The 12,276-nt window shown below is 43.0% G+C and overlaps 1 protein-coding gene across 1 annotated transcript; it reads right to left on the bottom strand.

Annotated features, from left to right (window-relative positions):
* On the bottom strand, positions 1–4,964 carry dkk3b (dickkopf WNT signaling pathway inhibitor 3b). The gene is made up of 7 exons (XM_080842730.1): positions 4,706–4,964; positions 4,381–4,473; positions 3,943–4,011; positions 1,697–1,789; positions 1,433–1,577; positions 857–1,007; positions 1–376 (listed from the first exon to the last, which is right to left on the bottom strand). Exons 1-7 carry the CDS (start codon positions 4,904–4,906, stop codon positions 307–309), a joined length of 822 nt encoding a protein of 273 aa, XP_080698856.1. The 5' UTR covers positions 4,907–4,964; the 3' UTR covers positions 1–306.
* Between the last annotated feature and the right edge of the window lie 7,312 nt (positions 4,965–12,276).

Genomic DNA, 12,276 nt, shown 5'->3' on the forward strand with positions numbered 1-12,276 from the left:
GATATACAAACTTTACTTGTACTTTAATGATACTTTACAATGCCTCACATGAATACAATATTCGTCAATTAATTTTATTATAATGAGTACAGTTGTGTTTCAACAGAGAAACCATGGTTATTGCCAAAATGTTTATCACAACAGAAATACTTGGTACAAAAATGGAATACATCCAGGCTCAAATTGGAAGTAAATGTGCTGTTGTCCTCCATCTGTTTGTGCTCTGAGCAAACTTAGTGTAGAGTCAAGACACATTTAGAGCCAGAAAAGTCAATTTAGACTTAATTTGGGGAAGCCACTTATGTTTTACATGAAGTCTGGCTGTGGGCTATCCTCACCAGATGAGCCTCTGGCGTCCTGACAGAATGATCCACGTCTGGAACAGAACAGAACAGCCAGTGTGAATTCACAACAGTTTTCATGTCTGTCCACGACACATAAACACACAAATGCTCTAACCCAGTGACCATGCACCTGAAGGCTTGGGGTGGTTCAGTATTGTGCTGTTAATGTGGGTGTACTGAAAGGAGAAAAGCTTTAACAATGTTAAACATTGAGTCTGTGAATCTGGCAAAAGGTTGTTGATACTTGAGCTTAACAGCCAATCAAATTGCAATCCTTCCTTCTGTGCTCCTGCAGCAACCACCAAGCTCCTCAATGTTGATTGGCTGAAATTGTTTATTGCTCAGTCCAAGCCATTACATTTCCCAATTACAGAGCCATGACTGTGTACGAACATCAGTATGAGTTTTTTTGAGGGTTGTGGTGGGACATACCTCACAGACGGCTAGAGGAAAATTCAGACCATGTGTATTAAATTTGCAGACTTAACTGTTAATTTAGATAACATGCTTACCTGAGGGGCTGACATTCGAGGCCCCCAGCACAGGGGCAGTGTTCCCTTGGGCCTTCCACATCCCACAGCAGCATGTCCATCAGGAGGTTGGGGTGGCTGTAGCAGGTCTGGTGCTCCTGGGGTCGTGGGGTGCACACTGGAAAGAGCAGCTCTGCAGCCAAAGGAGAGGGGTGAGGGGAGGGTGGTGGAAAATTTCCAGACTGGTAATGGCTGGTTGCGGCTTTTGTGAAAGCACTAGTCTTTGCAGCTAACGGGCAAAATTGATGTGACCGCATTCGCATCAGCATGTCAAGACATGAAATATTCAATTTGGTGAGCGAGAATGCAGTGGGGAATAAGTAAATAAATATCAGGCCTTCATTTTGTAGTCCCCGAGGAGGCCTTCCTAGTTCCAATTTAATGTTAATGTGCACAAAATAATTCCTTCTGTAACTTCAAGTTGGCACCACACCAAACTTTCTTTGACTCCTGAGACAACAAACTTTCTTTGACTTCTTTTAAACTTACTTTCCTTAAAATAAAAAAAAACAAAACCTTTATTTAGATTATTGTCAGTATGTGTCTTCAAGGCCTTACCCTTCTGAACGGCACAGCAGTGCTCTGGGCTGCAGTCACTCTGGTACTGGCAGATGCTGCCTGACTGTCCTCTAATGCCGTCCCCCGAGCAACTTCCCCACACACACAGTTGGCCTGCACAGCACTCCTCGTCCTTTCCGCAGGTCTGTCAGGCATGAGTTCACATTAAGCCAAAAAGCCATTGACCCACGGCACCTAATATTCCATCAAATCATTGGGGTTCTTATTCATACGTGTTGGGTACATTGTGTTAAGTCCACTCACAGCATCGAGGGCCTTGCAGGGGAAGCATTTGGAGGTCTGTATCTGGTACAAGCAGTAGCTGCCGTCTGCACAGTCTTCATCGATCAAGCACTCCTGTGGTTAATAATGGCTGGTCGTTTGAAACATTGTCGAGTACCATGCCATATAAATCCAATTAAATTCAATGCCAGCGTAAAATATGATGAATTGCCATGTCATTTCTTATGAGTGATATACACTGTAAATCACAAAAGAAAAATATCTTCAAGGCACTTCACAATACAACATTTTAATTTGCTTAAATAAGTGCATGCTTGGAAAGACAGATTGTGGCAAATTTGTGACCAAGTAGAACATAATGGTCTTTTTTAGATCCATGTTTCTTTCTGGTAAAGAAGTGTGTCAGAACATTGCTGAACACAAGCTTTCCCCTAGATTCCATCAGCTAGGCGTGTTATTCTACCAGTGGTTGTTTGTAACCTACATATCAGATGAAAAATAGAAAAACTGAGCAAAAGCATAAGAATCAGTGAAAATATGTCCAAAATAATCCAATTAGTTCAACACCTTATTGATAGTAAACAAACAATAATCCAGCAATAGTCAAACAAAAAAACTAAAAATTATTTTGGCACTACCTAAAGCTAGTAATCACATGTAATTTAAAGTTTGTGCAGTGCTTATCTTCTTGATCAGACAAAAAAGTACACCAGATGAAAGGAAGGGTGAAAACCAAAGCCCTTATTTTGGCCCATGGTGATGTGGGGGACAAGGACAATCTACAATAGCTAATATCATTAGTTCTTAAGTGTGCCTCAGACCATGGCCTGATTACAGAGCTTAATCACATGTGTGTGTATGTATGCAGGTGTGTGTGTGTGTGCACCTATTTTAAATGAATTAGTACTTAAGCAGCAATGTTTTATGTAGAGACCAGATCAGAGAGCTGCTTGAGCCCCTCTTGCCTGCACACAGCCTAGCCCAGCCCAGACTGACGTGGCTGAGTCATCTTTAATGACTCACCCAGATCAACTCCATTGGGGCAAAAGTTTTCCCTTCTTCCCGCTCACATCTCAAAGCCAGCCAGCTTCCTGTCCTCTAAACAAAACATGTTGTCGTTTCAGAAACCCCTCCCTCTGTCTGAAAGTTATTCTGGTCGAGCAGTTGTTCTCTGGAGAGGTCTTTGTGTCTGTAAGGCAAATTCACATCAAAATGAAGTTGCAGCGTCTTGGGAAACCCAGCTGCCATAAAAAAGATTTTTTTTTAAATGAGCTGAAACCATAAACTTGCAACATACGCTCAACATATGTGGGCAACTTGGGCACCGAACACAGTGCTGGTTTTTGAAATGAGACCATACTTTTTGCTACACAACAACTGGGAGTTTTAGTTAATCCTCCAGCACAGTAGCAACGTGAACTATGCAACTAACACAACTACCAAATAATGATTCTACGAGCCATTTACGGTAACATTCACAAGACACCACTTTCCATGCATTCTTTCCAGGCTTTCTAATGTTACAAGCACAGCGTGTGGAGTTTCCTGAGGGAAAAGCGCCCAAGTCAGCTATAAAATAACTAATGGCAGTTCAGTCTGTGGAAAATACTGGGGCCCTTGTGTGTATTGACAGCATAATAAAGCTTTGGGTTAGATGCCTTACATGGAGTAGGTAATTACAGTTAGAATAGACGTGCACTGCACACAAACGCAATGAGTTGCAAGGCTTAAGAAGACGAGGCACATTCTTTAAAAGCGGTAAGGACGTTTTTTTTCGCATTTTTCTGTTTGTCAAAAATGATTGAGCAAATTAAATGCTTCCAATGTAGAAACAATCTACGTAACCAAGTAAAACATTCTCAGAGCAATTGTGAATACACATAATGAAAATGTTCAGCCCAAATGTATGTATATTATAGGACATTTCCTAAATGAGTGGTCCAAAGACATAGGTCCAGAGGAGATATCTCCTTTAGTCCAAATATGTGACTGGCACGTATTCCCTACATCCTGTTTATCTCAGATTGTAAAACAAGATGAGTCCTGTTCCAAAAAACTCAAAGAATAATTACCCACTTCTGACCATATGACTCATCAAGGTGCATCCTGTCTGCACCACAAACTCAATGCAATGAACTCCCTGGTTAGGGACCCACTTTTCTTACTAAAGAAATCACTCTTCATAGGACATTGATGGTCAAGTTCACTTAGATACCAAAGTTGAACCTAACTAGTCAAATTAATTTCACCAGTCCACAGTCACTCACATGGTCAACTTCATTCCACCTGTCACTGCTTTGGATCAGATGAATCTCTCCTGTCGTATTGTCCGTTTCCTGATGACAGAAGCACAGATGCTTTAGAATCAAACACACCAACAGCATATAAAGTGAAGTACTTCACATCTAACTGACAAATCACACAAGCTCATAGTGTAAAAAGTATATCTATTTGTTGTTAAAAGGGACAACAAAAGGTTTTGTCAGTGTTCCAACTGATTGTTTTGTGAACCATTTAAAGAAATAGTCAAAGCCTCACTGAAACTTAATTTACGGTCATCAAACAGGGTATCCAATAATCTATAGAGAGGTTCAATGCATGAACAGTATTTCCTTCCAAGATGATAAATTAACAGTCAGTGAAAACATGAAACTAAACAATATTATAAAGCAAGACAATAAAGCTGTGGAAAAGCGTTGGGATACCTTAATGGTCTGTTCAATTATGTGAACGGCTTGACCTTCCAGCACGTCCTCTGAACTTGCATAAGATAGAGATTTAGCACTTTCATTTTTCATCTGCAAGAAACAGTTTCATACATTTGAGCCTAGTTTATGAAGAAGTTAAAATGTCGAAAGATAAAGACATGATTAAAAAACACTTTAGCTACTTAATTATTATTTACTTTCACCAAAAAGTAAATGCAAGGCTCATGTTACTCCTTCCAATATAATACATTTGATTAGACTTAATTGAAACACTTTGAAAGTGTTTCGAATTCGCCATCCGAAGCGGTTCTCTCTCGGTTACCTGCTGCACGGCTTCATCCAGTTTATGCTGCGTGTCCTCCATCAGTTTTTCCACCTCTCTGAACATGTCGTTCAAGGTAATGTGTCCCCGAGCCAGATTCCCATCAAGGGTCTTCATGTCGTTTTTAGTGTAAGGAGCCGTACGACTTGCAATGCCATTGAAAAAATGTAGCCATACATAAAGTGTTACAAACTTGAGCATCGCAGCGACAAATCTAGACTACGAGGAAGTTTACGTCGGAGGTCCTCCTTCACCGTCTATTTAGAAACTATGCGAACCGGCTATGGAAAAAAAAAATCCGGAAGAAGAATTAATAAAGCGGTGTGATGCCTGAAAGTTGGCTATACTTTTTTATATTCGATGACCATCCACACAATTGGACTTTTCTTCAGTCTCTCTACTAGTTAAGTCAAGTCCCATGTATAGCATATTTTTAAACAACAGGGGTTCTACCAAAGTCCTTTCCAGGTGGATTCGAGGTGGATCCATTTACAAAAAAAATAAACCGGATTAAAATGATAGAATAAGAGATTAAAAAGACCATATTAAAAACTAAAAACATAGAACGTTTAATGTATCTAAAATATAGGCTGTAGGGCATACAAAAGCAATTAATGGAAGTGGAAGACCAAATAACATATTATCTAATCAAAACCTAGATAAAAAAGACAGATTGACGAGGAAAAAATTACGATCAAGAAGCAGACTTTGTTTTGGCGTCTTTGCCGGATATTGTTACGTCGCCAATTAACATTCAGGGAATAATGCTGTACTGGTCTGGATGTGGAGCCTAGACATATAATACGTATTCTACGTATGTCTATGGTGGAGCCCCTCTGTTGTTCGTGGTGAAGGAAGGGGGGTAGGCGGCACACTCTCAGTCTCTCTGTCCCCTTGTGAGTGAGCCAGACTATTTTCAATTTTTCGGGAAACTTAGGAGATTCACCTTCTTGCACTTAGGACAATAAACCTATACATTAAAGCAACATTATGTTATAATTTAACTTTCAAATAATAGCTTCAAATAATTTTGGTGGTACACTGACTTGTAACACAGAGAATAGCGCCTGTGCCCCTGCCACAGCATGCCATGGTACGCTCTACCAATCTGACTTGGACAGGGCGCAACACCTCTTGCGACAATTATGTAATGCTCTATGGCAGGGGTTTTCAACCGGGGGCCACATGAGCCTATGTTGATCAGTTCACCATTGATTTTTTAATTTTTTTTTAATAAATTAGCTTTGATATTTCAACATATTTCTAAAATAAGAAAAAATGTCAATCTAAATAGTCTGAATATCCAAGTCACATTGCCTGTAAAAATACTGACCCATATTCAGCGAAGAAATTTCACTAACAAGTGCTACAGGCGGAATATGTGCACGGGGGGAGGGGGCATGGCGACGGCGGTTAGTGATCTACCCTGATAATTTCACATGTTTAAGTTTTATAGGCAGAATATCTGTGTGGGAGGAGGGGGCGTGGCGTGGCGTGGCGGCGGCGGTTACAAACCCGCACGCACGTGCGCTCAGGCACATCAGTGGGCTACTGGGTTACTTTCTAGTCAGAATGGTGGTCCCGCGGACAAAACCAGTGGAAAACCCCACCTGAGCACTGAAGTTCTGGGGAGGACGTGCCCCCCAGAGCCAGCAGCGCCCCATGTGGGAATCAAACCCATGACCTTCTTGCTGTGAGGCAGCAGTGCAAGCACCTGATACTGCTGCAGTGGGGCGCTGAGTTAGTCCCTTTTTGGCCGTGCATAGACGTAGACGGACGGACTCGTTGTTCTGCTTGAAGATTCCAAAAGTGGCACGCCCCCACTGAACCATCAGCAGAAGAACCCGGGAGCACAGGTGGAGAGGCACCAGAAGCTGCAGGACTTAAAACAAAAAAAAGAGTGTCTGCATTGCCATGAAGGCAGACAGATCGTTGGCGAAGTCTTGTAGAGTCTCAACCCACCGAGCCAGCTGCCCCTCCAGCTCTTTGAAGTTGAGCAGTTAAGTGAGAGAAGCAACATCAGTGTGCATCTTCCAAATAAGTAGGCTCTGAAGTAGCGAACTCCCAGGATAACATCCATCAGTTCTCGACGAGTAACAACACAGTAGTTTCCCTCTGTTCGGCTGGGTAAGCAGCTGAAGTAGGGGATCACCCGTTCACCATGTTCCCCCTCTGCACTGCACCGAACCCCACGTTACTGGCATAGGTGTCAAGGATGAATCGAGTCAGATCTGGGAATGCCAGCACAGGAGCCTCTGTGAATGCTGCTTGGAGTGCATTGAAGGCAGCAGTGCAATCTTCGCCCCACTGGAACAGTTGCGGGCTGGCTATGGTGGCAAAGTCTCTGATAAAGCACTGGGGGATATAATGCCAGCACCAGGAAGCTCAACAGTTCTCTGACGTTATGAGGAATGACCAGTCTCTCACTGCTACCACTTTGGCTGGATCTGTAGACACCCCTGCCGTGCCAACCACATGGCATAGGGACACTGTCAGTCTCTGGAACAGATGACATTTCTTTGGGTGCAGACAGTGGACAGTAAACAAGTCAAGTCAAGTCAAGTCAAGTGTACTTTATTGTCAAAAATCTATGTAACAGGGTTAGCACAGAAGTTTGAAATTGCGTTTGACCAGTCTCCAATGTGCAGTTTAAAACATTTAAATAAGACATTGACAAAATCTCTCTCTCTCACACACACACACACACACACACACACACACACACACACACACACACACACACACAAACATTTAAATAAGACATTGACAATAATCTCTCTCTCACACAGACTCTCACTCACACACACATACACACACACACACACATAGCAGCAGAAGTACAATCAGTGGTCATAAGGTGCAACAGTAAAGTAAAGTGCCAATGGCATGGTGAAGTGACTATGGAATGTTCATGTGGTTTTCTTCAGTGTGTTGATGAGTCTGATGGCTTGTGGAAAGAAGCTGTTACTCAGTCTGCTTGTGCGGGCCCGCAGGTTGCGGTACCGCTTCCCTGATGGTAGAAGGGAGAACAGACTGTGTGCTGGATGAGTTGTGTCTTTGATGATGTTCATTGCCCGCTTGGAACAGTGTGAAGTGTACAGTTCCTGAATGGGTGGTAGGGATGACCTGATGATCTTTTCTGCTGTCCTCACCACCCTCTGCAGTGCCTTCTTGTCTGCAGCTAGACAGCTGCCGTGCCAGACAGAGACGTTGCTGGTCAGGATGCTCTCAATAGCACCTCTGAAGAAGATGGTGAGGGCAGAAGTGGGAAGATCAGCTCTTCTCATCCTTCTCAGGAAGTGGAGTCGTGTCTGCGCCTTCTTGACCAGTGCGGTGGTGTTGGTAGTCCATGAGAGGTCATTCGTGATGTGCACTCCCAGGAACTTTGTGCTTTTCACAGACTCTACTGCACTGCCGTTGATGATGAGTGGGATGTGTGTTGGTTGTTTCTTTCTGAAGTCCACAGTGATTTCTTTAGTTTTGTTGACGTTGAGAAGCAGATTGTTCTTCTCACACCAGTTGATGAGTAGCTGTACCTCCTCTCTGTATGCTGAGTCATTGTTGTCTTTGATGAGGCCCACCACTGTTGTGTCATCTGCAAATTTGATGAAGTGATTCGTTTCAAATTTGGCACAGCAGTCGTGGGTCATCAGCGTGAACAGCAGGGGAGATAGCACACATCCTTGCGGCACCCCCGTGTTTATGATGGTGGTCGCTGAGGAGTTGTTTCCGACTCTGACTGTCTGCGGTCTGTTAGTAAGAAAGTCCAGCAGCCAGTTGCACAGTGAAGTGCTGATGCCTATTTTACTCAGCTTGTCCACCAGATGTTGGGGGATGACGGTGTTGAACGCAGAGCTGAAGTCAATGAACAGCATCCGCGCGTGACTGTTTTTGTTCTCCAGATGAGCCAGGCAGAGGTGGAGTGCTGTTGCTATGGCGTCATCAGTGGAGCGCTTGGGGCGGTAGGCAAATTGGTATGGATCCAGAGTAGTGGGGAGGGTGGATGTTAGGTGGGCCTTTACCAGTCTCTCAAAGCACTTCATCATGATGGGAGTGAGTGCTATGGGTCTGTAGTCGTTCAGTGATGATGCCGGTGACTTCTTGGGTAGTGGTACGATGGTGGTAGCTTTGAAGCTTGCTGGTATGATGGCTTGGTTCAGAGAGGTGTTGTAGATGTCTGTGAGGACGTCGGTGAGTGAGTCTGCACAGTCTCTGAGCACACGCCCGGGTATGTTGTCTGGACCTGCAGCTTTCCTGGGGTTCACCTTGAGTAGGGTCATCCTCACGTCCGCTGGGTCCAGTTGAAGTGTTGTGCTGTCAGGGTTTACAGGTTTTTTTGTGGGTGTTGTGGTGTTATTTTCTTCAAACCGGCTGAAGAAGGTGTTGAGTGAGTTGAGGAAGTCTGTGTTGTCCTCACACGGTGGGGGGGATGGTTTGTAGTCTGTGACTGACTGGATGCCTTGCCACAGGCGTCTTGGGTCCTTTGTGTCAGTGAAGTGTGAGTTTATTTTTTGTCCATATGCACGCTTGGCTGCTCTCACGCCCCGGTGCAAGCTGGCCCTGGTAGACTTGAGGGCCTCCTTGTCCCCAGACTTGAAAGCAACGTTGCGTGCCCTCAGGAGCTCACGTACCTTCCTGGTGAACCAGGGTTTTTCGTTTGCTCTCACTGTAATGTCCTTGATGACGGTTACATCTTCAGTGGAGGACATGTGCGCATATGCCCGTCTCGTCAGACTATCAATGCCATTGGCCAGGGTCCAGAGCAGCTCAACCATAGAGATCAGACCACAGCAGCTCTTATCGAAAACATTGTCCAAAGTGCCGCCCTAGTGCCCTGGTTAAGGCGCTGTAATCAGCCCTCTCATTAAGATCTAAGAGCAACAAAACAGTGCACCGCCCATCATACAAAGAGCATGTTGAAGGGCTTTCTAGTCATTAAACCAAGGGTACGCCGGCCTAGCAGTTTAAATTCATCACAGGAAGCCTACCAGTCTGACTTGCTGTCATACTTCGGCATTTTAATGGCTTCTACAACTCCTGGGCACTACCATCTTTGAGCCAGAAACCATTATTGTAGCTGTCCTTCTTCCACTGCGGGCTCAATGGCATGCCTGGACCCCAGAGCAGAAGTGGCGTCCAGTTTCTCTCGCATCGTCCAGGGTGGGGTGCGGTGACTCCTTTGGCTGCTTCTTCAATATTGTCTTTTGGCCACACCCCTGCTGCAGCTGGGTGACTAGGTCCTTGATGTCTCCTGGCGTTGTCATCTTCTTCTCTTCCACAGGGTGGTGCTAAATCCCACTTCTATTCTTTATGTAAGTAAAACGAAAATGGCTGAGACAAATAAAAAAGTTTGATTCGGCAAAACTGTTTGTTATGGTTGTATCAATAAAGCAAATCCATTTTACATTAATTAAAATGAGAAAGGTCTGTGTAAGCTTCGGTTGCTATATAGTCACGTGAATAAATGTACCCAGGCAGTACCAAATGTTCATACCCACGCTGATTTACAATGAGTTACCTTGACTTTTCTAGCCTGACGATGTCATACTCATAATTCTAGTCAGAATATGAGTCTGAGACCGAACCCTTGGGCTGTGATTATGGGGCGTGTTTCAACGAACCAGGAAAGAAAATTCCTCTTCGCTGAATTGGATACCTAGAACCAATCAGAGCAACGTAGTATTACCATGAGAGAGGTTGAAGGACCATTACCATCTGATAGATTAAACCTTTACCTGATCCCGTAGGAAGGACGGCAAAAACATCTTTTCAATCGACAAATGCCTTGATCGCGTTTCTCTGTTCCTCTTTCAAAATGAATGCGCTGTCAATATCTGTTGAGATATGCCTGCTCACGTTACTTAATTAGCACTCAAGGCTAGAAGCTACCATTTGTTTCAATGTTTTTTTTGTCTACGCGTTAGCATAACCTATCAATAATGGTCTAGAGTGCTTCAGTTAAGACCTACAATCCTCGGCAACACTCGTTTTGCGTATACACAACTAACCGAGTCAATGTAGATATAAAAAAAGTCGTGTAGATAGCTTAAATCATATAAAATATGTCCCACTAAGCTTCTGAGACGGCGCCATCTTTGTTCGATGTATATTCTATCTAAATCTGTCCATCAACGTATAAAGCCCGCCCTTACAATTTGATTGGTCAGATCACTTTTCTGGACCGTTTAACCTCTCCCAACTAGTTCAAGTCCAGACTGAATCTCCCAGACCAAAAATGTTGTGGGCGGAGTTCAGGCTGGTATCCAGGCTATGACTTTTCTAGATTGCTAGCTAGATTTTTTTTTTTTTGCCTGAGCTTTATATTTGGGTGTCAACATCTTCCAACCTTGTGTGTACCCCCAGAGTGCACTTTATTACTCCCCCCTCCTTCTGACAGTGAGTTCCAATATGTAACGCAGTCTGTCTGTTGTTTTGTTACAAACATCACCATTTTTAGGGCAAAAATACATGTGGCTAGGCTTAAAGTATTTGAGGCTATAGAGTGATTGGATCTAACAACTAACAACATCACTACCATACAGTAACTTTGACTGACTAAGCACAAAGTTAAAACTCAGGCTTCTTTTTATCTGCCTTTAATATTTTAAATCTAGCCACAAAAAAAAAAACACCCCAGGATTCTTTACTACAGACTTTTAATATGGTGTGAGTGGATCAAGTACATTGCTCATGTCAGGGGAAACAAAAATTGTATTATAGTATTGGAACATAATTGTATTAAGAACTCATTTTCATTAAGCTTCAGGAAGCTGTTAAACATCCAGAGTTAAATATCTTTGAGAGTCAAAAAGAGGTTGTAAATTGTCTTGACCAGAATTAAGAGGGAAATATATTTGAGAGGCAAGAAATGCAGTGACAACAGAGGGGGCCTAGGTATTGAACCTTGTGCCATCCGTATTGACCATAAATCCTATTAGATAAGAGGCAAACCACTGAAGGGCTTTTCCCTTTTACCCCAATACAATGCTCAAACTGCTCAAGCAATACTGCATGGTCCACTGTGTCGAAAGTGGCAGTCCGATCTACAGTATAATAACCAAAACTGAACAGCCCTTATAATAAGCTGGCTCAGTGTTATGCATCGCAGGATCCCATTGTCATTCAGAACTCTTTGCAATTGATTAAAACTGCCTTTTCAAGTATTTTCCATACAAATGAATAAAAAATCAAGTTGTTATAACTTCAGTCAATGACATTACATTTGTATTGGCTTATTAATGTATTTATTCCAAAACATATCCAATAACTTAATATAGGCCTAGTTTATTTTTTTGTCATAATGATTACATTAATGATCTTCATCAAATGATGTTTTTTTTTGGAACTCAGTTCACTGAATCTTTGAGGGAATGAGGGAATACAGTAAATTAATTGTCAGTAACCAGCCTTTTGCTGAACTGGAAAAGACTACTGTGGAAGAAGACAATCATCATGGTTGAGGTGATAATGATGACGATGACGACGACGATGATGATGATGATGATGATGAATAGCCTGTCCTTTCCTCGAACGACCCAACGTTTGAGTTTTAGAATCCTACCACCAGTAGA

The sequence above is a fragment of the Sprattus sprattus genome (assembly GCF_963457725.1).
Source record: "Sprattus sprattus genome assembly, chromosome: 7".
In the NCBI taxonomy this organism is placed as follows: domain Eukaryota; kingdom Metazoa; phylum Chordata; class Actinopteri; order Clupeiformes; family Clupeidae; genus Sprattus; species Sprattus sprattus.